Source organism: Pogona vitticeps, chromosome 5 (assembly GCF_051106095.1).
Source record: "Pogona vitticeps strain Pit_001003342236 chromosome 5, PviZW2.1, whole genome shotgun sequence".
Classification (NCBI taxonomy): Eukaryota; Metazoa; Chordata; class Lepidosauria; order Squamata; family Agamidae; genus Pogona; species Pogona vitticeps.
Genome location: NC_135787.1, coordinates 26893727 through 26920764, shown reverse-complemented (window position 1 = coordinate 26920764; position 27038 = coordinate 26893727). Strand labels below are relative to the sequence as shown.

Below are 27038 nucleotides of genomic sequence, written 5' to 3'. Positions count from 1 at the left end.
GAAGAAATATCAACAACCTCCGATATGCAGATGATACCACTCTGATGGCAGAAAGTGAGGAGGAATTAAAGAACTTTGTAATGAGGGTGAAAGAGGAGAGTGCAAAAAACGGTCTGAAACTCAACATTAAAAAAAAACTAAGATCATGGCCACTGGTCCCATCACCTCCTGGGAAATAGAAGGGGAAGATATGGAGGCAGTGACAGATTTTACTTTCTTGGGCTCCATGATCACTGCAGATGGAGACAGCAGCCACAAAATTAAAAGACGCCTGCTTCTTGAGAGGAAAGCAATGACAAACCTCAACAGCATCTTAAAAAGCAGAGACACCACCTTGCCAACAAAAGTCCAAATAGTCAAAGCTATGGTTTTTCCTGTAGTGATGTATGGAAGTGAGAGCTGGACCATAAAGAAAGCTGACCGCCGAAGAATTGATGCCTTTGAATTGTGGTGTTGGAGGAGGCTCTTGAGAGTCCCCTGGACTGCAAGGAGAACAGACCTATCAATTCTAAAGGAAATCAAACCAGAGTGCTCACTGGAAGGACAGATCCTGAAGCTGAGGCTCCAGTACTTTGGCCATCTCATGAGAAGACAAGATTCCTTGGAAAAGACCTTGATATTGGGAAAGTGTGAAAGCAAGAGAAGGGGACAACAGAGGATGAGATGGTTGAACAGTGTCACCAAAGCAACCAACATGAATTTGACACAACTCCGGGAGGCAGTGGAAGATAGGAGGGCCTGGCGTGCTCTGGTCCATGGGGTCACGAAGAGTAGGACACAACTAAACGACTAAACGAACAAACGAAACTCTAAAATAAGACCTAACCTGAAAATAAGCCCTAGTATGATTTTTCAGGATGCTCGTAATATAAGCCCTAAAAATAAGTCAGAAGCCTAACCCAAAAATAAGCCCCAGTCAAGTGAAACCCTGCCCTCCACCTTTGTGCAGCAACCAGAAGATTGCATGACTGTATTTAAATAAATGTAGATTGTTATACAGTGGTGCCTCACTTAACGATTGCTTCACTTAATGAGGAAATCGCTTCACGATTAGGTTTAAATGGGAAAAATCCACTTCACGGTGATCGGTTCCCTGCCTCAGGAACCGATTTGCGCATTACGACGATCTAAAACAGATAATCATCGGGTTTCAAAATGGCCGCCGGGTGTACAAAATGGTCCCCCGCTGTTTTCTAGGATGGATTCCTTGCTTTACAGGAAGCAAAAATGGAGGATCTTCGCTGGACGGTGAGTTTTCAGCCCATTGGAACACACTGAAGGGTTTTCAATGCGTTTCAATGGGCTTTTTTATTTCGCTTAACGAGGATTTCATTCTACAGCAATTTCGCTGGAACAGATTATCCTCGTTAAGCGAGGCCCCACTGTACATGGAAAAAAATAAAACTTTCCCTGAAAATAATCCGTAATGCTTTTTTGCGTAAAACTTAATATAAAACCCTGTCTTATTTTTGGAGAAACATGATATTAAAAATTTCAGTAAATTACATATTGTTTAGCAGCACTGTGGGCTTTGATAAAACAAATATAGAAATTAAATTGCCATATTTTTGACTTGACAATATGTAAACTGATAGCATAAAGATATGCTTATTTTCTTAGAATTAAGGCTGATTTCTGACTAGAGTTGCTTAGGACTGTGCTGCACCTGTCCCTTAAAGTTTCACCTCTACATTAATGGTTTAGGACCTCAATACTTGTCAGAAAGGCTTTTCCAGAAATCAGCCACCTGTTTCAACTGCTTTTCTCTATCCATATATATATAAAGTGAAGAAACCACCGTTCCAGTTCCTATTGCAACTCCCAGGCCACCACAGACGGCTCTTTGCATCATAAGGCGAGGCGGGGCATCAGAGCATGGAAAAGCGTGATTCTCTCTCAGCACCTGAACTAGCCACAGGCTCCTCGTGAATAGGGCAGCATCCCTCCCGCACTCTGAGGAAAGGGGGCTCCAGCCCTCAACCAGCGCACGCGCCACTCCCAGAAAAAACCCCTCCCCCTCCCGCGCGGCCAGGACTGCAAGACGCAAAGAGTTAAAGAGGGTCCTTTTCCTATAGGCGCCGCCTTTCTGTGACACCGCCTCGGCTCACGGACTCACCGAATCCCACGCCACAGCCTGTGAAGTGAAGGGTTAAAGACGAAGCAGCTGCCCTCTGTGCCCTTCCCTCATTGCAGGCTTAAATTCTCGCGCGAGAAACCAGAGAGCCCCCCTCTTCTCCGGCCCTATTGGTTGCCTGGGAGGATAAGCGGGCTTGGCTTCCGCGCAGGCGCGAGCACGCTTGTCGCTCGCGTTGACAAAAAAAAAAAAACGGCTCTCAGCCCCGCCTTCTGGTTCTCATGTCATAGAGATAGGAAAAGTGCAGACGGATAAGCGAGTGTGTACTTCGACGCCAAAGCATCCTGTAGAAATACAAAACTTTCAAAACCCATGGGACACGATTCTCTGTGGTCACACATGAACCGGCCCCGTTGCATGCATATAGGGCTAAAACAACAAAAAGCAACAAAGTAATAGTACGTAGTTTTAGAAGAAATAATTTTAAGTTATAGCATGTTCATTGCAAATTCTACTGGCAAACACGTCAGATTTTTTTTAACAGGCTTTTAATGTCTCTATAAACGCCTTCAGTTCTAAGTCTGAAATTCCAGAATAAGATGATTTGTCAATGACTTCTTACGGCGCAATTTAACACACACTTCTGGTTTCAGTGTCTTTAGTGAACAGCAAATGTGTGCACTGCAGCTTAGCCTGATTTTAAAAAAATCCTTGTGTGTGTTTGCTTTCTTTACGCTGAGTTCGCTCTGTTGTTTTTGTTTAGTTGGTTAGCTTCTGTCTTAAATTCTTAATAGTCCAATAAAGTTCTTGCATTTGTATCGTTTTGAGGATCATACGGCCTTGTCCTGATTTTTTTTTCTGAGTTCAGTAGGGCAACTCCTCTCCGCATGTGGAGGCACAGGACTGGGTTCGCTCACAGGTGTTAACAGTTGCCTATTATTAAACTTATAGACAGTCAATGTTGCGTAGTGGGCAAAGGGACGAACTCAGGGTATCTGGTTTCGAACCCTCGCTCGGCCACGGAAATGCCTTTGGGGTGGCGCTGGTAAAACCACTCCAGAAATAGTTCACTTTAAAAAAGCTTATGAGGGTCGCTATAAGTCGATGCACACTTAACAGTAGAAAATAATTAAAATCGTCTAATGTTAACGATGCAATTATCATTGCCAGCACTCTCTACTCATAATTTTCCTCTCACCACAGCTACCTACCACCCCACCACGTGCTCTCTATATACTGTATACAGATACTGTACTGGTACCTGAAATCGGGATTGCATCTATAACAGAGTGCTTTGGAACTCCGCCATGTTCTCTCTTTCTCAGCTCGTACCGCTCTACCCACTCCGACTCTATGGTGAGAGCCTTTACTACTTTATGGTGCGCGCTCGATTGGGAACGTTGTTCAATGGGAGCCTGGGAGACGCAGGAAGTGCCTCAGAGGGTTGGGACTCTATGGCGGCTTCCGTGTCGCATAGAGATGCCGTCATCGCCAGCTGCTGGAGCGGGAAAGTTCGGACGCTGAAGAGAGAAAGTGACCTGGGCGCGCGTCGCTTTGGCACCGCTTGAGGGCGAGTCGCTTGCTTTTGGTAAAGCGGCCACGGAGGGAAGGTGAGCGGAGCATAAAGCGTTGTACCTGCTTGGCTAGGGACGGTCGCTTGCCTGTCTGATATAGAGAGCGCCTTTCTCTCGGTCCCGCCACCTTTACAGGTGTGTCTCATAGGGACACGGAAAAGGGCTTTCTCTGTCGCCGCCCCCAGACTGTGGAACTCCCTCCCACTGGAGTCCAGGCTGGCCCCCATCTTTGCTGTCCTTCCGCAAGCAGACGAAGGCCTTTCTCTTCAGGCAGACTTTCCTTTAATGGCTGGCAGCCTGAGTGGGGTTTTTTAAATGGGTTGTTGTGCCTTACTCCCTGAATATGTTTTTATGATTATTAGGTTTTGTATTCATTGAATCTTTTAGCATTGTACACTCATTCTTACTAACTTAAATATTGTGTTTTAATTGTTGTAAGCCACCTTGGGAGCTTTTTAAAAATATATTGAATAAGCAATTAATAAATATATTTGCAAGACTCCCTCATCCAGTTGAGACTTGGTGAGTTGGAGGAAAAAACCTGGCCATGGGGGTTGCCTCTTTCTCCTTTTTGGGGTAAAAACATTTGGAGCTGGATGAGGGGGATCAAAATTCAAAGTCTTCCTCAGATGCCCGTCTCACTAATAAACCAGCATTCAGTGTTTTTTTTTCTTAGCCAAGGCTCTCTACCAAGGATGTTGGGAGGATAAAATGAGGGAGAAGGAGAGGTTCTTTGAAGAGAAGGTATAAATGTAATAATGTGCAAGTAATGTAGGCATACATTGCAGCCAGTTTATTTCCTGGCGTTACAAGGGTTGTGGCATAAAGGTAGCGGAAATGGTAAAGAGTTGGAACACTTTTGAAGGACCAAAGTTTCCTGGTTGTTTACAGAAAGAGCAGGATAAACATTAGAATCGGAAAAGTAGGTTGGATGTGCCAACTTTTAAGTGGGCTTAACAGCAACCAGACATGTAGAAATTTTAGCAAACAACCCCCAACAATGTTTAGCAAACCTTTATTTGCTTACACATGTTAAGTTTCTGTGTAGAACTACGAGGAAAAGTGGCAAGATGAGATGATACAATTTGGTACTCTCTTAATATGCTTACTAAGTGCTGTTATCTGAGTAGCCTGGTTTTAATTGGGGGTGGGGGAGAGAACTATTGCATCTCATATCATGCTTGTGCCATTGGAGCTGTGACTTTCCCCTCACCCTATTGTTTTTGAAGGTTATTGGCTTCTTAGTATTTTTTAAATTTTTTTTGGTAGCTGGTTGGCTATTAACGAAGGGACATGGTGGCGCTCGGGCTAAACCGCAGAAGCCTGTGCTGCAGGGTCAGAAGACCAAGCAGTCGTAAGATCGAATCCACGCGACGGAGTGAGCGCCCTCCCGTCGCTTGTCCCAGCTCCCGCCAACCTAGCAGTTCGAAAGCATGCAAATGCAAGTAAATGAATAGGTACCATCTCGGTGGGAAGGTAACAGCGTTCCGTGTCTAAGTCGCACTGGCCATGTGACCACGAAAGATTGTCTTCAGTCAAAATGCTGGCTCTATGGCTTGGAAACGGGGATGAGTCGAACATGAGTGGACAAAAAATTGTCAAGGGGAAATGCAAGCTGCATTTCTGTTGCAGAAGAAGATTGGGGTATAGATTCTGTACCTGTTCTACCTCCTGTTCAAGTAGAGACTTGTAAGTGTACTGCAGATACCAAGTTCTGGGTTAGACAGTACCTTTATTGAAGCACTTTACTGTTAAAGATAAGGCAAGCTTTCAAGTTCTACAGAACTGTTTATAAGGCAAAGACAGTTTAAAATTTCTGTGCATTATGGAAATGTGTGAGAACTCAAGTGCTCGCTTTCTTTACAATTTTCTAGTGGTCCAATAAAGGTATTGTCTAACCCAGAATGTTGCTTGGACGAATTGATGACACAGCTATTTTTTTATATCTGCCTAAATATACATGGATTGCATAAATAGTCTCTGTATTGGATAAATTTGGTTAATTGCTTTTAAATAGAAATGCAACTTGCCAGACATATACAGTGTTTGACATTTATACAAAATTTGCTTTTAAACAAAGCAATTATTGTCTTTTTTATTTTTATTTTTTATTTTATTTCCACCTACAGTATAAGGCTTGCACAGACTAACATGGCTACTCCTTCTACAACTGCTTTAAAATAGAGAAGTAACTTGTCCAATATTGTATATATTTGGCAAGTTACATTTCTTTTAAAAGCAGTTATCCAGATTTTAAAATTACAGTTGTAGAATGAATTTAATTTAGAGATTAATCCACTTACAATATTTTTTAATAGTTGTTTATTGAAAGAACTATTGAGTCTTTAATACAAGTGAGACACCTTGTGGTACCTCTTTGTAATTGCCGATTTTGAAAAAAGCCCAAGCTGTATGTTTTTAAAATTACCTGTACAGTAGCCGCCTAGAGTGGTCGAAATGACTAGATAGGCGGGGTATAAATACAATAAATAAAATAAATTAATAGTTGTTTGTCATTGATATTGCTATTAAAGAATTCTTCTGCTTAGTTACCCAAATGGCATTCCTTACTAGGGACACAGTCCATAAAAATAATAAAAGTGGCACTGAAGAGACAAGCATAGGTTTCACTTGCCTTGGAATAAATCCTGGTCTCACTAGGAAATGTCTCAATTAACAGGCGTAGTATTGTGCTGTGAATTGATTTGATCTTTAGAAAGTTAAAATTGATATGAAACTAATTATTTAAATATAGGATGTACGTGGCTGCCTGGATCTCGGGTGTTAAGGACAGTTTAAAGTTAGTTCTTGATGATTGGTTGTGTTCCTTTCCAGCTCTGCTGTTCTAAGATTATGATTTAAATAGATCTTTTCCCTCCCCACAGGAAGTATGGAATTTGAAAGCACAACAGTAGTATAATATTATTTCACCAACGTGATGGCTTGTCAGGAGTTTACTGTGAGTTTACTTTTAACTTAATATTTCAGATTCTTTAATACATATTAGAACAATCATAGATTACCAATATAATGTATTAATATTGCATCCATGTGGAAAATGTCAATTAAAATATTTGTTTCTTTATATCACAATAGGTTTTATACACACATCAGAAGACTAAAAAATCCAAAGTATGGCAAGATGGTATTTTGAAGGCCACTGTTGGGGGGAATAAGGTAAAATATTTAAGTTGTCCAGTTTTATACTGACAGGATCTATGACAGTTACTGTTGTTTAAACTTCAAGAACATTTAGGTTCACTGGACAAATCCAGAGTTGTAAAAAACAACACTTTTATACTTCCCACCTATATGACCAGTATAACAGCACTTAAATCTAGAAGAGCTCCTTAGCCAGATTTAATGTGTTGCCTTCTAATCTCCTGGAAGGAAGATTTCAAAGCAAACTCTATTCTGATCTTTTATGTCCTTGCGATGGTGGTGAAGTAAAAACAGTTGGGCATGTCCTCTTATACTGTCATTTCTATCAAGATCTTCTCCCCTCTTTTTCAAACATTTCTGGGGAGATACAACAAATTTTATATTCTTTTGCTACTCTCCAGTAAATTTTATTACATTGCTAATAAAGTGGCCAAATACTGTGCTGCTATAATAGCTTGCTGCAGCCTCCTGACCACGTAAGGTCTTTGAGTGCTCCTGTCCTTGTTAGAGATGTTTTGTTTAAATTACTTTCTAGGAGAGTTGGGGTGCCATACTGATGGCTATAGGTGTCTCCTAATCTCAACCTATATCATGTGACTTCTGTGATGTTTTAAAAGCTTTTATATCCTTCCATGCTGCTGGCTAACTCTGAACATATTTTTAACTTGAATGTCATAAAAGAGCCAGAGGGTGTGTTGATGGTGTCATGTCATGTCTTCACCAATGTTTGATATTAAGTGCAAGTAATGTGGGCATACATTGCAGCCAGTTTATTTCCCTAAATGTATTTTTATCTTATTTTTTATTTATTTATTATTGGATTTATATCCGGCCCGTCTAGACAAACAAAAGTCTACTCAGGGCAGCTCACAACATCAGACAAATAAAAACAACAATTAAAAACTACAATAATCAATAATAATATGATCAAGATGGGAGAATAAATAACAAAAACAAGAAAATACAATCAAGAATTCGTGGGAGGGAAGGCTTGCCTAAAGAGCCAAGTTTTTAATTGACTCTTAAAGACACCCAGCGTGGATGCCAGGCAAATCTCTGGTGGCAAGCTGTTCCAAAGTCGAGGGGCCACCGCCGAGAAAGCCCGATTTCTTGTTCTTTCTTTTTGGGCCTTTCTCGGCGTCAGGCCCCTCAGCTATCTTTCCTGGCTCTGCCGAGTGACTCAAGTAGATCTAGGTGGGAAAAGGTGTTCTTCCTGGTCACTGACCATAATATGTTGTTGTTATGTTTGATTAAATATCTGTAATTAATTATTTTCTTGCTTAATGCAGGCTATCTTATTTGATGAGAAAGGACAGATTTTGGATAATATTTTTGTGAAGTTTCAGGTACATACATTCTTTTCCTTACTGTGTATATTATTTGGTAAGTTGTTTTAGACAGTGGGTTATCTGCTGATTTAAATTTTTCTCTGCTAATTTATCCTGGCTGCATTTGCCTAGTCTTTGTACACATTTCAGTCCATTTTGAATCATATCTGGCTTTAATTGCCTCATCTCATGTATAAAACTAAACTTCACAAATTCATAAGCATGCATGCAATATTCATGTAAGAATAGGCTAAAATATATTGATACCCTCTGGCTCAGAAGTGTGATCCAAGGACAAACATGTACAAAAAAACTTAATGTATGACAATATTGTCTGAAATCAGCATGTTATGCCTGTGATGGTCAGGCTGTACAATTTGTGAACAAGAACAGAATAACAGGCATTCTTTATTTGCCAGCTAGGAATGTACTGAAAGTTAAGAATATTTTTTAAGCCAACCAACAGGATTTCAACCATGGAATCGTAACTGAAATATATATTGCAAAAACAATAAATTGTGGAAGTCATATAATTTGCATAAAAGTTTAGATTCATTTGTTTACATAAACTTACCACCACATTTCTATTTCCCCACCTAGATAAAACCTGGAGATGACTTAGAATGTGAACGATATTTAATCACGATAGAAGGTGAAAAGGTTTCTGGAATGGGTTCTAGTGATCAGCAAAAGGTCACGGAAAGAGAAGTATTAAGAAGAAATAATTTAAAGTCCTTTGCATCTTCATCCTTCCACCAGCCAGTTGGTCTAAAGCGAAAATATACAGTATGTTATTCTCTCTCTCTCTTTTAATTTCTTTAAATAGCTTAAATAATTGAAGTGCAAAAATAATGTAAGCAATTTAACATAATAAAAAAGCAGAAAGGCCTGAAGTCTATTTGGTGAAAACCAAGCTGTAATCTTTAATCCTAAAAGTTTGGTTTCAATTTAGTGCCAAAATTAGGCTAAAGTTGGCATTAGCTGGGTTTCCACAGAGAATGGATTCCACAACAAGGACCTTCTCTGCAGCGCCACTGTTCCCAGCGTATTTTAATACTAATGAAGGTATATACAGCAAGATGCTTTCCTTCAAGTCTAAGACATTTAGAAATTTGAATAAGAACATAAGGGCCCATCTAGTCTAGCTTCCTGTATCTCAGAGTGGCCCCACCAGATGCCTCTGGGAGCATACGAGACAACTAGTTAGCTGTCTCCTGATACTCCTCCCCTGCATCTGGCATTTTGAGGTACCTTCCTTTTAAGCCTAGAGATTATACATCCCCATCACAGCTTGTAACCTGCAATGGACTTTGCCTCCATGAATCTGCCCAGTCCCCTTTTAAAGGCATCTAGGCCAGATGCCATCACCACATCATGTGGCAAGGAGTTCCACTAACACCACGAATGTAGAACATAGTAGTACACAACCGTACTTCTTAAGACTGAAAGTTTCCTGAATATGGCAATTATAATATTGTTCTTTTAGGGTTTCAGAGTGCCACGTCAGATGCCAAAGAAAATGATAATGGAAGAATCTAGCTCAATAGTATCTCCAGCGCCTGAGGATATTCATTCAGTCTTTCCTTCTCAGTTCTACAATTCCTGCCCATTATTTTCTGCTCCTTGCAAGAAGAAGGAGAACGTTCGCCAACTTCCAATCATTGAGGATGTTTGTATGAAGAAAACTGATTCTGTCCCTGTACTGGCTTCCATTCCTTATGCTGATGAATATAAAGTGGTACAAAGGGAAGCCCATAGTACTAATAGTGCAGATGATACATGTCTGAAACTTGCATTTCATGTGGATGATGGAAGAATCAGTTCAGACTGCCAGAAAAGTACCGATAAAGCGATTTCACAGAATGTCAGGAGTAAAGCTCAGATTTTAGCACTTCTGAGCAAGGAGCATAAGGATTTCAATACCTCACCAGTGGGAAATACAGTTTCAGTGAAAAATCTAGCACTGGCATCAGTAAAGTTAGACTCTCATCAGGAAGGTCTGTCTTTATCTGAGCCACCAAGAACTACAGACTCTTTGTTAAGAGAGAAGACAAAATGTCTGTTAGGATCCACAAACAACACTATCCAAGAGAATACAGAATATAGTAAGTTATTGTTCTCCTCAAAAAGAAATGTTCAAACAAAAAGCCAGTGTGATGCATACTTGTCATCATGTTTCGCTGAAGAGTCTTCTAACATAGATGATGCAGAAAGCAAGAATGCTAGTGATGTGCAGGCAGTTTTGAAAGACAAAGAGAACAACACCATTAGAAGTCAGCAAAATAAAAACCAGAGAACAATTCCCCAAGTATCTTCTTTGGAAATCAATATGTCTCCTATTAGTAAACACTCTGTCAAACACCAACAACATAGCTTCATATCACCTGACTCCATTAACAATAAAAATAGTGACACTGAAATTACATCATCTTTTGATCATATTAATTATTTAGACTGTATTAGTGCCTCAAAAATATTAGAAGATGAACTCTCCAAATCCAGTAAACATATGATGTGTGATAATTTGGCAAAGTCTGGCAATGAGTCACCAAATGAATCTTATCCAGTTGGTTCTCAGTGTTTTTCAAATGCCTCTGTGTGTGGAGACCTGGGTGACCCAAATAAGCAGTTAACAGAGGTTAACTTCAATCTATTGGAGACAGTAGATTTGAGTGACACAGAGGATGAAGAGTTTCATGTAAGTAACATGCTTTCACAAGGCTCAAAATCTTTTGAAGAGGACACTGGAATACAACTTGAGGTCAGTGTTGAAACGAACCATAATGCAAAAATATATAATAATGGGAAGAAAGATAATGTGCAGCCAGCATCTCAACAGGACAGAGATATGAATTACTTTTCAAGATCTCAGCCTTTGCAGCTTTGTGATGAATTCCCTGAAAAGTCTAATAAAATGGAGAATGGTTCAGTTCTTCCTTTCATAAAAGAGTTACAACATTCTCAAGCTTTAGCTGTCGGTGAGAAGGGAGATACAAATGCAGCAATTTATCAAAATGTATATGATGACAAAGCTGTTCTTTGTACAGGCTTGTTAAGAGAAGAAGATGTTTCCTGCAAAATGAATCGAAGAACTGATCTTAAAAAAATGAGCATGCTTCCACATGTTTCTCATACTTCAAGCATTTGCTTTGTGGCTAAAAATAATGAGAAAGACATGGAGATTCAAGAAGATGATAGTCAGCCTAGTTCTAGAGGTATCTGTGATAACATGAAATCAGTTAATCCACTGGCTATCAGTTCAGATGATGTCAGTTCTGATGGTGTCTCACAGTATGTTTCCCAAGAGTATTATTCTGTTCCTGCAGAAAATCATAAGTTGGATTTCAGGTCAAATAACTATTCTTTAAATTGCCAGACTTCAGATAAATTACAAATAGGTAAAAATGAACTGGCAGATTCAGTGAATATCTGCTCTTTTAACAAATCTGATGAAAATAAGAAAGATAATTTTGTTTGCATTAAACCTTCAGTTAATTCTTTAATCCATACTTCACTGACAGACGGTTTCAGACTGTTAAATTCATTGACAGAACATAGGACAGCCTTAGAAAGTCTACAAACAATTGAGGAAAGTACTGGCATTTTGCCTGAGAAAGAAAGGCGAAGAAAAAAGCTTGAGTCAGTTGGAACTGAAGGTTATTAGAGTATTATATTTTTGATTGTCTTCATTGGTTTACATAGTGCCTTTTTCTCCATATAGACATTGAAGACGTACTGCCGAGTGTCAAAAATTCAGTCTTAATAATAGTCTTCTCCATATGCAAAACATCTCCATCAAATTTTCCAGGCAAAACTAAGACATTAGTGTATGTTTGACTTTACTATGTTAAATTTAAAACCCACAAACATTGCAAAACTTGTATAACTTCAATAAAACCTGGCTTATGTGTGGTTCAAGCTTGACTATACTAAAACAAGCCAGGTAACACTTGAAGATATTTGTGATAATAGTTGCATTTAGAACTTTGGAAGCCCATTTCAAACTCAGTGATGCCTCGCTTAACGATGATAATCTGTTCCAGGAAAATTGCCATTAAGCGAAAATATCGTAATGCGAAAAAAACCCATTGAAATGCATTGAAACCTTCAATGCATTCCAATGGGGTCAAAACTCCATCCAGCGAAGATCCTCCATAGGGCAGCCATTTTCGCTGCCTGTCTTGTGAGGAATCCATCCCAGAAAACAGCAGGGAGCCATTTTGTTTACCCAGTGGCCATTTTGAAACTGCCGATCAGCTGTTTAAAAACCATCATTTTGTGAAGAATCAGTTCCCGAAGCAGGGAACCAATCATCGCAAAGCAAAAAAAAAACCCATTTAGACCATCATCTAGATCGTAATGCAGTTTCGTCGTAATGCGGGGCAATCGTAAAGCGAGGCACCACTGTAGTAAAGATAAGCAATTCAAAAGGGAAGTATTGCAGTGATTCAGTTGTAATGGAATACAGTAGCTAAAACCAGCCATAAAGCAGTTGCATGGAGCAAATGAAAGGCATCCATATATACAAATGCAAAGTTACTTTAAACTCTCTCATTATTTTCTTGTAGTCAAAAAACACAGGCATCCACACTGATCCTTACAAGATATTTGGTAACCTGTTCTGCATCTGTAATGTATTCAGCCTGTGCTTAAATCTGATTGTGAACATTATAATAAATGCAATTGTGTGCATATTTTCATGAAAAGTCCACTGTATGGAACAGAGCTTATGTCTTCATAGGTTCATGGTTGCCGCCTTAATAGCTCATGGTGTGACTATGACTTCATCTTTTTGCATATTCTATTGTCATTCTGTTTGCAGCAAGCCCACTCTATCACAAACCGACCTAATTTTAAAAGTTCTCTTTTTGAGATCCCCAGAATACTCTCTCTCCTTTTTTTTCTTTTTCTTTTTTTCTTTTTTGCTTTCAAGTAACCTAGTGGATTTAACCCTCATGCATTGGAAAGGGAATGTTTTAAGTAGATTTACCATCAAAGTGTTTTGTGGCGCTGTCAGCTGCAGATTTATTTGATACTTCAACTTTTTGCCACTTAACATGCAGTGTTTTTTTTTCTATAAGCAGAGGACTATTGGGCAAAAATATCCCAGCAAGGCTGTTGATTTTCATTACTGGGGTAGATCTTTGTCCCAACCAAGGTAATGTATGAGAGAGGGGGTTCGAGAAGAGGAGATCTCATGCCATTTGGGGTGAATTATGATGCAGCAAAACAAAACAGGTGTTGCCAGTGAGTTGACTCCATTTGGAGGAAATCAAGATATCTACTCTTGGGGAAACAATGGGATTCAGTGGGAGCCTCGTGGCGCAGTGGTAAAACCGCTGTACTGCAGCTAAAACTGTGCTCACGACCTGGGGTTCAAATCCCAGGTAGCCGGCTCTATCTAGGTTGACTCAGCCTTCTAACCTTCCAAGGTCAGTAAAATGAGTACCCAGCTTGCTGGGGGGGGGGCAATGTGTAGCCTGCATAATTAAATTGTAAACCGCCCAGAGAGTGCTTGAAGCGCTATGGGGTGGTATACAGTATAAGCAGCACACTTTGCTTTTTTACAAGAAATGTTAACTTTATTCTACAGTATTCTATTTTTCCACTTTGCTTCTGACTAGATATTTGAGGTGGGCTACACTTGGTTCTGTACAGACACATGCTTCTTTAGACATCAGAGTGTTCAAATGCTATAATATGCTGAAATTTTCATTGTGTTCAGAAAATACCCCACAACTCACACATTGCAAAGTTTTTAATCTCTATGTGGGGGACAAAGAGCAATGGACAGCAAACTAGTGCAACAACAGAACTGGGAAGTGCTAAGTGGCTAAGTAATATCCTGTTACAAGGACTTATTGATGAATCGACAAGGTAGAACTCAGCAAATAGATTGTTAAATCTAAGATGTCTTCCCAGTTCCAGAACATTGATTGGTAAGACATTTTCAGAAATAAAATTATCAGTTGAGCATTTCAAGGGAAATTTTAGCAGAATTTCCTTTGAAGCTGTACATCAGTCTGTGATACCACAAAGCAAAGGAAAAGGCAAAATGCCAGTAATACTAGAATAAAGTGTAGCCTTTTGCCTAAGAATTATGAACTACAGAGGCCCATGTTTAAGATTTTACTTAAGATTGAAATTGCTAGTGGACCCTGTGAAAGGTGTTCTCATTTTATGCTCTTGCGCTTTAAAATAATGTCCTTGTTTAAATTAGTAGTTGAGGCTTCTTGTGCTTTTCTCTTCCTGTAGCTAAGCGGAGGTTTGCCAAAGTAACTTCTGAAGAGATGCAGACATCCTTTCTATATTCTGGTTCTCCGAAATTGGTAACCTTTCTTGACTTCGATAACTAATCAGTACAATAGTGGCATAAAACTAAATATGCTGCTGTGCAAACTGAAGATCTGTTCACTTGCTTGGGCTTTTCCTCCTGCCCCTGTCTGTGGCTCCCTGAAAACTGCTTCTCATATCTTAACTTAAGGGATCCGTCAAAGAAGGTTCAGTGGCTCTGGAGGGGAAATCTGCCATCCCCCACATGAGCCGAAGTGCCTTCTGCTTGTATAATGATGTCACTGAATCCAAGCCAATGCATATGGCTATTATAAAATTCTTTTTGGACACCTTATATCAGCAGTACTTACAATGTATCTATATATGTTAGGCCAGCATTATCCCATACTTGAGACAGACAATTCCTGGCAAGTGATTATTCCCAAGGAGACGAGTTGCCTTTTTACTCTTACATTAAATGCAACACAATCATTTGATACCTGAAAGACTCATATTATTTGATGGAAGCTTCTGGGAGCTGTAGTCCCTGAAAGCTTCTGGCAAATAAAACTGATTAGTTTTTGAGGTGCTCTACTTGGTTTTCACATTATGAGTAATACCCTGTTTCCCTGAAAATAAGACCTAACCTGAAAATAAGTCCTAGTATGATTTTTTAAGGATGCTCGTGATATAAGCCCTACCCCCAAAATAAGCCCCAGTTAAGTGAAACCCCGCTCTCCACCATTGTGCAGCAACCAGAAAAAGATGACATGACTGTGTTGGAATAAATGTAGACTGTTGTACATGAAAAAAATAAAACGTCCCCTGAAAATAAGCCCTAATGCATTTTTGGAGCAAAAATTAATATAAGACCCTATCTTATTTTCGGGGAAATATTATAGTTTTATAATAAATCTGGGTAGTCTTATAAATGCTTTCTGGGTAGCAGTATGTTTTATAAGCTGATCAGATGCCATTTACATGCCTTATGAAGATACATAGTACACACACATTCTAGACTCTAGAGCTTCTGAATTGACTAATGCTATAGGTCTGTGTTTTACTCTAATGTATTACCAAAAAAAAAAAAAAAGCAGAAAAAGAGGGGGAAATTGATGTGTATTTAGGAATGCCTGGCTTTGTCTGGGCTACTTTTAATAATAATAATTATTAAAAACTGTATTATAATTCATTATTAAAAGTAGGGATTTTTTGCAATTATTTTACACTCTTTCTATTTGCTGTGTGTTGTATGTGTCTTATATAGCAAAGGTAGATTTATAAGCATTGGTGCTTGTTAATGTGTTGAGCTACTGAACTGAGCAATAAATGTTTTTACTGGGGTTTCTTTAGAGATTAAGACAAAAGACATTTATTCTTTTTAGTATTTGATAAAGTATTGTGTGGCTATGTTAGCTAAACTGAAATGAAAGCAAGATTAAGTGATGTTTTGAACATTGCAATAACTGTTGGCTGAAAGCTTGTTGTCATAATTTACATGTAAGGTTGATTTTACCAAAAATTGCTTCCAATAGGATAACTTTCTGGTTTTTAAAAACTGCCACAAGTGATGATGTCATCAGTCTTATGCAGCATAATCAACACAATAGGATTTTTAGCCATTATGTAATAGTGAAAGGCTTGTGAGATCAGCATGCACATGATTTTGAAAAATTTGTTATATTGGAAAATGGCATGTTTTTCTATCATAGTTATGTTTTTCTGTCAAAACTAAATGCAGCATAGCTTTAAGGACACATTCTTCTCTCAATCTGTTTGTTTATTTGTTTCTAGAATTCTTCTTTAAGCAGTGATGTGGCCGAGCCCACAACAGCAACCATAAACAGGCTACATGACCACAGTGATTATAAAGAGCCTGATAGTCCACTAGAGGTAAATTCTACAAATAAATGATGTAGCAAAGCTAACAGCAAGGACCCTGCAAACAGCAAGAAGGGCTTGTATTTTCCTTATGTGTTTGTAACATTTTTTCATCAGCTACTTACATTATGGTAAATGGATCTGCTGTTCAGAAAAAAACAAGTCTCACAGTATGCTAAGCTTCAACACAGATTTATATGAGCTGTTTGGATTCCAGTTAATTCTTGTATGAATAAAGATATCATCTTGTCTTCCTTCATCCCTGATGCAAAGACAATTTTACTGCATTATTCTTATATATACAGTGGTGCCTCGCTTAACGAGCGCACCGTATAACGACGAAATCGCATAGCGATCCGTTTTTTTCGGATCGCTAATGCGATCGCTCAACGTTTTTTTAATAGGGCAAAATTCGCTTTGCGAAGACCGGTAAGCGTTTCGCTTACCGATCTTCGCAAAACGAAGCCCGACGATCAGCTGTTCGGTGGCCAAAATGGCCACCGGAAGCCCGGAAATGGCCCAAAATGGCCGCGCGCAGCGTTTTCGCGCCCTCGTTAAGCGAGGGGAGGGCGCGAAAATGGCTGCCGGCCATTAAGAAGCATCGCTGAACGGTGAGTATTCGGCCTATTTGGAACGCATTAAACCATGTTTAATGCATTCCAATGGAATTCCCTGCCCCGTTCAACGATGCTTCAGTATAGCGAAGGTTAATCCGGAATGGATTAACTTCGCTATGCGAGGCACCACTGTACTACTATACTCCTAATTTTGAAAAAAAATTTCCCTAAAACATATTTCATGCTATAAAATTTGTCGTCCCCACCATACTGGTCTTTAATGACTACATTCACAGAATTACACTCTTCCAATGCAAGCAACCTTATATATTATTTCTCTCTTCATGTGGATGGTGAATTCAATTGCATCTTGCCATGGAGATGATAATTTTACAGTGTATTTACTGTAGGATTTGATTACAAAATCTGATCTCGATTTAAATTGGAACGTAAAGGTTTGCATACTAATCATTTGAGCATTGAGCATTTAGACTCAAGTGAAAATTCCATTTTATTTTAAGACAAAGACTGAATTCAGTAGCTAATTATTGATTATGAAGTTCAAGTAACAAAACACAACAAGAGCAGGTCTAATATGCTACCAAATACACTTTAGTCCTAATAAGTTAACTTTAAGATCTAATATGTTCCCCAAATGTTTGCTTTTCTTTCATAACTATTGTAACATTTTTGTATGAAACATAAAGGTATGCAGAATAATAATGTTTTAAAAAAAGAGACAACGAACAATATTTTAACCTTTATCATTCCAGAATATTACTCGTATAAACACTTGATTTCTGGAAGCATGTCATAATGTCAAGCTTCCAGATTTTGTGAAACAAGTGTCCTTTTATTTGTGTGTTTATTTATTTCAGCTTGAATTAATACCTGACCAATGTCCTGAAGACTGTGAGCCTACAGGTTCCAGTTGTCGGGTACGGAATGGAATTAATGGGAGCGTTCTCTAGATGTCAAGGGGAGATCCAACTACATCAGAACATCAACAGTGAAATAGGAGGGGAAAGCAAAAACAATAAATTTTCAATTAATATCAATCATATCTGTGTCCCTTCTTTCCAAAGATTCCTAGTTCTGCACTAGCCATGGGTGTGAAAACCTTGATCAAACCCTGGACTGATTTAGAAAGAGAACTGTATAAGGAAGGGGAAAGTTTTAAAGAAAATTATTGTTAAATAAGTTAAATTAATAAGTAAATCAAATTTTCTATGGAAGCTGAAGTTTTGTATTAGTTTGACCTAATACAGGCATACTAACATGTAGTTTGGGTTATGAGGAGCCCTGTTCAATTTTAAGTAGCTCTGGAGAGGGCTTGTGGGGATAGGAATGTGCATTCTTGAGGCTTGCTCACAATCTATTCACTGAAATAAGTAGAGCCAGTGTTCCTTTTGTACCACAACAGTGATTTCCAATGTGCCTTTAAAAAGAGCAAATAAGCTTGCTTTCATGTAACATCTTCCATTGTTCTTACATCTCTGGTTCCTTTAAATATTCAAAAATGTACAGCAAGTTGAATTTCATGGGTACCAGTTGAAAGGATCTGCAGCGAGTGAAACAATGACAAGAGAATCCAGCTTATGTGTTAGTTTGGAGCCCTCTATTGATATGGCCGAGGCTAAAATCACCGCAAAGGATTCTTCCTTTTCCTCAGCTCAAGAACTGAGCAGCCCTGTGCTGTCTGGTTTTTTTAAGGTAAATTGTGGAGACATTTCTTTTTAGACGGCTTTACTCTGTGATAATACTGTGAAAATATTAATGTAAAAAGAATCAAGACGAAATAGCTGGTTTGAAACACTATAGAAAAGGAACTTGTAATGTATTTGTGAAGGCTTTCACGGCTGGGATCTAATGGTTGTTGTGGGTTTTTCGGGCTCTTTGGCTGTGTTCTGAAGGTTGTTCTTCCTGACGTTTTGCCAGTCTCTGTGGCCGGCATCTTCAGAGGACTGGAGCATGGACAGAGTTCCTACTCCAGTCCTCTGAAGATGCCGGCCACAGAGACTGGCAAAACGTCAGGAAGAACAACCTTCAGAACACAGCCAAAGAGCCCAAAAAACCCACAACAACCATTAGAACTTGTAATGCTTCACATTTTTATACCATTGTAAGTTCATGTCAGGTTTTTGAGAAAAGATTCCTGATTTCTTTTCTGTTACGTTTTCCTGATGTATCAAACGTTTTCCAGACATATTGTATCAATTTTATAAATTAATTTGATTCCATGTGCATTCATGGAATTCCCTTCCACTATGAAGAAGTAGTGGCACTACCTCTTGAATTCTTTCCGCAGGTGTTCAATTAAATCTTTACTCCCACACAAGTATACAAGTCTACGCACTTAGTGCTCAAGTCTAGGGAGGTTATCATGGCATGTGAAATAGACAAACTCACAAGGGTGCAATACCTAGATGCACTTACTTTTGCCCCCTTGAGAATTGCTTTCATAGAACTCCCCTTTCAAACCATGCCAACCGCTGTCTTAGATGGCAGGTACATAAATGTCCCTAAACATCTAAGGGTGTGCATCTGCGGAGCAGGTGAGATAGAGGATTTTCTCCATTATTTACTCTATTGTCAGCTATATCAGAACCCTCGAGAAAAGCTCCTGGGTAACATTCTGGCTGCTCTACAGGAGGAAAGCCCTCAGACAAAGGTGGTCAGGTTGCTCTTGGATTGTGACCCTTATGTTACGTATAGAACAGCGCTATTCGCAAAAGCGGCCAGAAACATCGGGCTAATTTTCTGAAAGCCATTGCGATCAATTGTGTGGGAGATTCTCAGATATGAGGGGTCTCTTATAATTTTATATGTCTGTGGTTTTATCATGATTTTAATTGTCCATATCTGTATTTTAAACAATTGTGACGGCTTTTAGCTAATACAATAAACTTGAACTTGACTTGAAGTACCCAGGAGTATGATGGCCCAACTCGATCTTAAGACAAACACATCTATATTTTTTGTGTTGGCATGACTGATATGAAACCTTTTTTCTTCCAAATTAAAACCATTAGGATCACAATTTGGTTATCTAAGAATCCAGCTTTAGTACAAGGGAAATTATTTAACAGGACATATAGATTCTGAGAGAGAAGGGGATGACAGAGGATGAGATGGTTGGACAGTCATTGAAGCTACCAACATGAATTTGACCCAGCTCTGGGAGGCAGTGGAAGACAGGAAGGCCTGACGTGCTCTGGTCCATGGGGTCATGAGTCGGAAACGACTAAACAACAACAATAGATTCTGTAACTTTGAATAAGAGTTTTAAATCTGGATAATGGGATTCTTTTTGTTTCCTTGAAGTTTTAGTCAAACTAATACTCAGAACTGATGTAAATGTTATTGTGTCTATAGAATGAGAAGAAAATTAATCTAACATTTTCTTTCCAGCCTCTAGGATTAAGTGATATTTCAGAACATGTGTCCAACATTTCAACTGTTAACAGGGAATTTGATTTAATTGAAGAGCAAGACAATGAGTTTTGTAAGTAATTAGAAATATGAACTCATTGTAAGTAAATTGTAACTTTGATCTGAGGTTTTGGTGTGTGTTTTCCTTCTTAACAGTTACATTCAGCGAGTCTTCTAATCTTTCAAACAAGATCATGACAAATTCTCCTTCTAATCTAATTTTGGATTTCACACCATGTGCTTCAAGGGAACTTAATAAGGTATGACTGAACAACTGACTTCCCCTTACTATCAGTACTGTAGAGAATTGCCATGACATAACGAAGTGTCCCTTGTACTAGTAGTTGACAGCTTTTTCCTCCTATCAAGCACTATATTCTATCAGAAGAAGTTTGTCAGAGGCCATGTAGAAGTGGTGATTAATATCAGAGTCGGACCTTTTTCTGTCTTAAGACAATCACACTTCCCCCCACTTTCTCAGCTCTTAGGAAAGAAATGAGAGAGGAAGGCAATGTAAAATGCTGATGGTCATAAGAGAAAAACCGTGTGGGATGGTTATAGTCTTAAGATATGATCCCCTTTACTCATTCATAGGCACTCATATGAGCCTTCTGTCTTTCATTGTTTCTCATATCCCTTTACTTCCTTTCCTCCTCGTCCTCCTTTTGCAAGAATTGGAATGTCATGGATCTGTTTGTAATTTTGAGTTAAAAGCATGTTCACATAATTGGAGATTGGGAGAACATCATAGAAAAATTCTGATTTTTTCCACAAACTATGGAGATATGTGGTATAATCACTCCTAGTAGGGGTTGGGCCATTTTACTGCCTTTGGACCTTCTAAAAAAATGTAAAGAAAATAGCTAAAAAGAAGCAAGGCAACCAGAAGCTACTTGAAAGACAACAGGTTCCCTTTATGAGCCTTGCTGGACTTTAAAATTATCACAGGAAGGCTTTCTCTCCATCCTGCCACCTCACAAGTGCATTTGGTGAAGACTGGAAAGAGGGCCTTTTTTGTTGCTGCTCCCAAGGTGTGGAACACTCTTCCACTGGAGGTCAGGCTGGCCCCGTCTTTGCTGTCCTGCAGACAGTCAAATACTTTTCACTTCTGGCAAGCTTTTTCAAAACGACTGGCTGCCTAAGGGTTTGGCTGCTAAAGTATTTAGGTTTGCTTTGGTATTTTTTTTCTCTTCCCCTTTTTATATTGTTTGTTTATAATATTGTAAGCCACCTTACATTCCCTTGAGGAGAAAGGTATTTCAGGCATTAAATAAATAAATATTTATTTAGTTATTAAATTAAATAATTTATAAATTATTATTTAAACTAAATAAATACAGTGGGTTCTCTACTTAAGAACGTCTCTACTTAAGAACAATCCAACTTAAGAACAGCTCCATTTGCTAAATTTTGCTTCTACTTGAGAACAGAAATCCAAGATAAGAACAGGAAAAAAAACCTTTCCTGCTCTTTTTTTAACCTTAGGTCATCTTAGGTTAAAAAAAAATTCTCCCCCTAGTGGTAGATTAACCAGCTTTGCATTAGTTCCTATGGGAACTAATGCTTCAATGTACAAACGCACCTCTACATAACAAAAAAACAGCCAGAACGGATTAATTGGTTTTCAGTCCATTCCTATGGGAAATTTTACTTCAACTTAAGAACGTTTCAACTTGAGAACCACCTTCCAAAACGGATTAAGTTCTTAAGTAGAGACCCCACTGTAATAAAGAAAGTGGGTTATTTTTCCTCTTAATCAATACAGAGAGTCCCATGATATATTTACAAAGATCTGATGTTCTTGAAGGCTTCTAAAAACAGCAATTCTTTTCTTCTTTTTTCATTTTCTTTTTGGCTGAAAAAACAAGCATCTACAGCAGGGCTCACAAAACAGCCTTGGAGTGCTGCGTGTACTCTTGAGGGCCACCCTCCCATTGTAATAATTTAGACATTCAACCAGTATTTATGTTGATACTCATTTTCTTACCCCTCTACCATATACTGATTTCTTAGTTTTCAATTGTTTATGTGCAGATATTATCATTACCATGGATTTCTTCACAGTTGTCTGGCTATCATTTTTCTCCAAGTCAGAGTAATAAAAAAACAGCAATAGACATGCATGAAGAAGAATTCCAGCCATTGGGAATTGTTCCAAATTTACCTATGGATGACTCAAAAAGCTTTTTCAGTAAGAACATATTTCTTATTACTGTAACTAAAAGAGAATGTAAGAAGGTTAAAATCACAAACCTTTATTTTCTTCCAACTTCTTATGGCATTGCACTTAGCTCACATGTATGCTGTGAATATTTTAGCATAATATATTGTAAAGGACATATCTTTTACATTAGGGATAGGTAGTTTTCTGCCTGCAGACCAGGGCTGTTATTTAGTGGCAGTCCTGACTTAGATTAGTGAACAGAAAAGGTCCCTCTGCTCATGAAGGGACCTGATCCATGAAGGGACCTTTTATTCATACATGGAAGCTTCATCTATCAACAGAATAAAAGCCTAGGACCTAAGCAAGCATTCTTCTCTACCCAGATGCATATATTACTATCTCTGGTGCCAGACAGGTAACAACTTTTATTATCTTGCTTCACATTCTGTATTAACAAGTGTATACCTGCACCAAAAATTGCTGATACTAAATGGACTACTCCTGTTCAGGAGCGTACCTGTCCTAACAAAGGAGGCTTGTAACACAGTTTGGTCTCAAAATATTTCAGGACAGGAAAACTGATATCAGTATTCTTTTCCATCTTTCTGGAATCTCCACTCCCCCCTATCATAGTGCATGTGTCTTTATACTGTGCTATTTTATACCATACTGTACTATAGTATGCTATGTTACATCTTAAAGTATATGCCACTATACTAGTCCAAACATAATAACTTCATCTGCTGATTTGTGCTTGGATGGAAGGACATCAAGAAATGCTAACCTCTCCAGATAGGGCTGGGAAAGAATCCTGTCTAAAACCCTTGAGAGCTGCTGCCACTCAGAGTCAAGACTATTATTTTGACTTCTTATAACTTCCTATTTGTCCATACAAATGTATAAAGCTAAAGATCTTAGATTCAAGGCTGATTATTAGAACACTGTGGCCTCAGAGGAAGATATGATAAGCATACCTCTATAATCCACATAAAGACCTTTTTCCCAGCTAACTGGTTATGTTAAATTTCTTTCAGGTTTTGAAAACAAAATATAAGCATATTGTAGAAGTAACACATTCAGCAAAAGGGTTGAATCCCCATTTAATTAATTCACTGGAATATATGGGGTATGAGTTTGAGTCCTATTGGTTTAATGGTCCATTCTAAATATGGATCCAGCTGGAAGTTTTTGCTGTGTAAAGGGTAAGAGTCACAGAAAGGTCCTTATGTTAGGTAGTGTAGAGAAGCCAAATACTACTTTTTTATTTGTATTATTCCTTTGATTTTGCTTTGAAATGCCCAAGACATGTAACAGCCTTTTTCTCTATGTTACCGGGATAGAGGAGTCCAGTTGTCCAAAATCTGACCTGTTGAGACATCTACCCACTCCTAGAATGCGAACTCCAGTTGTGACTGTACCTGTCAATGAAGAACTTGCTGATTCAGATGTTTGCTGCAGTATAATGACCTCTGAGCAAGTCCAGCAGCCTTTAGATCTCTCAGAAGTCACCATCTCTGACAACCTGAAAACATTAAGGCCTGAGGACAGGATGCATGAAACATTTGTGGCTGACAACGGTATAGGAGACAGACAAGGGGTTCCTATACGCAGTGCGTTCCCTAATGTGTCTGAACAAAAGAGACCAAGCAAGTGGCAAAAATACCAAAACACAACTTGCAGTGATTTGAGAACTGAAAATAGCAATGAAGTAGCCATGACTAGTGACATCCGAGCTGAGAGTTTCTTAGGAATGCCACTGGATGACATAGGAGAGAGTTGGGCTCATGCCACTGGTAATAGCCTTCCGGGCTCGGTGCATCTACAGACAATGGAAAGCATGCTTTGTAAACAGTCACAAAACTTGAGCAGCCAAGATTCTGTTTCAGAAGGAAGGAAACTTTCTCTGCACTTAAATAATAAATTTTGCACTGAGGAAGCACCAAAGGTGTTAGGTCAGTTGAACCGCCACAGCGTGACCAGGCACATTAAGGTATGCAACTGTTCATAAAAGTCTTAGGACTTTCCTGATTATTTAGCAGTTCAGTATTTCATGTAATTATCCGTTAGCTTAGATATGAGATCCTGATCATTCTTCTGATGTTATTTTCACATATTCTTAAAGGTATACTGAGATATACTGTGTCAATGGGCTTTTAAAAAGCAACAGGTAATTGTAACTTTGTTTGAGATGCTGAGCCAGTTGAGACAACCATATTTCAGCTTACTGAACCCAGATATGCTTAGAGCCCCTTCATTTTTCCCTTTATTGCAAACCAGAAATAAACCAGAAACCTGTCAATTAACCAGAACTTCTTGTGTTGGCTAAACTGGAAAACTAGGGTTTCCAGCTTGGAAGCAAGCAAGGCTAATAAACCATATGTTCACATTTTAATGTTCTGGGCTATGTAAAAGCTGGTAATCACTGATGTATATCTTTTAGTTAACTGATACATATTGATGGCCAGATTGGATAAAATCACTGATCTTGTTGGAATCTCTGGATAAATGTTGTAGTCATTCCTAAGATCTACAGTAGCTGCCATATACACTGGGAGCTAGTTGTAGTCTGTGACAAAGTGCTAAAAAATCTCTTTTGGAATAAATTGTGTGATATTTAAATCAGTAAACATGAAATAAGATGTTGAATTTTCAAAGGCACTAAATTTCAGGCTCAGTAATGTTAAAGACTGATGTGATATCCCTTCCATGGTGTTGAAGAGGTTTCATGTAACTGAGGTATACTTTCATTTAACATAGCAGGGTGGGTGCAATCTGTGGGTGCAACTAAGATCCCATTCAAAAGTTTTATACAGAGTTAGGTCAGGATGAGTAATACAAATATGTTATGAATATATACTTTCAGATTAGTTAGAGCCATATGTGTATGACACCTTATAAATACTGTAGATGTTTCAGGAGTGGAGAAGATTTTGTTAATTTTCTGATGAAAGTCTATGGTCACAAATATAAGAGGGACTGACAATGTTGTCTGTGCTCCAGTACTAGGTTAACATTGCACATAACATGTAATGCTTGGATGTAAAATTGGGGGGTGGGGTGGCAAAGGGATGTGCAGATATAATTTTTACTGTTTTATTTTTCAGAATCCTTCAGAATTGTTGTTTCCTGGTGCTGAAATGGTAGAATGTGCTACTGTCCCTAAAAGGCAAATACATATTCCAGCTGAATTTCAGTCTCCTGCACATTATAAGCAAGTTTTTACTTCTGCTTTGATTGGTATGCCAAATACTTTTCATTTCACTGCTGAGTTTGAGATAAAATATGTGTGAAACCCTGAACACCTTTCTCAACAACAGCCACAGAGAAAGGAAACCCTTGTATGCTGTCTGTTATAACTTATGCTGTGACAACATATTCAATTCCATTGTTTGCTTTGCTATTATTTATTTATTTGGTTTATATACCACCCCATTATTATCTTGACAGTCCAAACTACTCCAGGTCAGAGAAACTTATATCATACAAGTATGAGAGGCTTATGACAGGCTGGTCTTATTTTTATTTAAAATCAGCCAAAAGGGGTTCAAAATTATGGTAAAGTAGAGGTGTAGGGGAAATGGGTTTCACCCTTTCACTCTGTACAATTGTCCCAATCTAATTGTCCCTTCCAAACCATTGTTAGCTGCAGCTGCAGGGAGGAAAATGTAGGTACTTGTATTTTCCTCCTCCTGTGTTTTACCTTTCCATGAAGATACCTGAACTTCTAGGATGTCCAACTTTTTCTTTCTCTCCTCTCTTCCCCCCATATTTACTTTCAACACATTGCCTGATGAAGTGATAGTATTCTTGAAAGCTTGACCTATAAAGATGTGAATTTTGGAATTTGTTATGCGCTAACATGGCTGACCGTGTTTTTTTGTTTGAAACTGGAAAAGTGACACCACACAGTTGCTCATCCCTTAGCTGCAAAGCAGTACAAATAAAAATGCCATGAGATCTAGTAATATATAGTTTTTTTCTTGGACAAGAAAATCAATGTCCTGAAATTCAATTAAACAATTCATATACAGTATGTGACAGAACAGAAATACAAAGACTGGGAACTCTCTGAGTGCTTTAATGTGCTCTTTGTACTGTCTCTTTTGCAACTCACTGTCTGAAAATGGAATGCCACATGGATATACCTCAAAACAAGTACTGTCAGATAATATATTTGTGTGATATGCCAGCATTGTCCAGTATTCAAGTTGCAGCTGATTCTCCATTTTGGTGTGGAGATTCAGCCTGCATCAGTCTCAAAATCTGGCCTCTAGGTCCTTAAAATTCATTAATTTATAAGAGTAGAATTTTCAGTTCACTGCAAAGTTTGGAAATAGTATCTGACAGAAACAAAGAAGGGTGTTGTGGCATAAAGACTGACACTATACATATCCTATGTCAATATACATACTGGCCAAAATCCTGTTGTTTAGCATAGTAAATCACAGAGAGGGCCCATTTGAATCAATGGAACTTATGGAGGAGTTGAATCATTTCATCCCCATTGGATCAATGTGGCTACCGTACTGCAATTTACTGTGCTAAGCAACAGGATTTTAGCAGTTGTGTGATAACATTTCACAGACTGAATCT

At 38.6% G+C, this 27038-nt stretch overlaps 2 protein-coding genes across 7 annotated transcripts in view; one reads left to right on the top strand and one right to left on the bottom strand.

The window, feature by feature from the left end:
* LARP7 (La ribonucleoprotein 7, transcriptional regulator) overlaps nt 1–3468 on the bottom strand; it is a 36096-nt gene extending 32628 nt beyond the window's left edge. For 2 of the 6 annotated variants that reach the window (XM_020802142.3, XM_073001797.2), the window contains exon 1: nt 3336–3468. The gene's annotated coding sequence lies outside the window, so the exon portion shown is untranslated. Of the gene's footprint in view, nt 1–1747; nt 2008–2116; nt 2323–3335 lie in introns of those variants that run through there. The other 4 variants (XM_020802141.3, XM_078376582.1, XM_078376580.1 and 1 more) reach the window with 3 other exon arrangements.
* A 47-nt stretch (nt 3469–3515) lies between these two features.
* ZGRF1 (zinc finger GRF-type containing 1) overlaps nt 3516–27038 on the top strand; it is a 50214-nt gene continuing 26691 nt past the window's right edge. The window contains exons 1-15 of the mRNA XM_078376651.1: nt 3516–3684; nt 6534–6607; nt 6745–6825; nt 8100–8156; nt 8739–8924; nt 9625–11794; nt 14394–14467; nt 16206–16304; nt 17728–17811; nt 18365–18562; nt 20261–20354; nt 20438–20541; nt 22316–22472; nt 23786–24435; nt 25550–25682. Of these exons, the coding sequence (XP_078232777.1) occupies nt 6587–6607; nt 6745–6825; nt 8100–8156; nt 8739–8924; nt 9625–11794; nt 14394–14467; nt 16206–16304; nt 17728–17811; nt 18365–18562; nt 20261–20354; nt 20438–20541; nt 22316–22472; nt 23786–24435; nt 25550–25682 (4108 nt within the window). The 5' untranslated portion in view covers nt 3516–3684; nt 6534–6586. The remainder of the gene's footprint in view (nt 3685–6533; nt 6608–6744; nt 6826–8099; nt 8157–8738; nt 8925–9624; nt 11795–14393; nt 14468–16205; nt 16305–17727; nt 17812–18364; nt 18563–20260; nt 20355–20437; nt 20542–22315; nt 22473–23785; nt 24436–25549; nt 25683–27038) is intronic.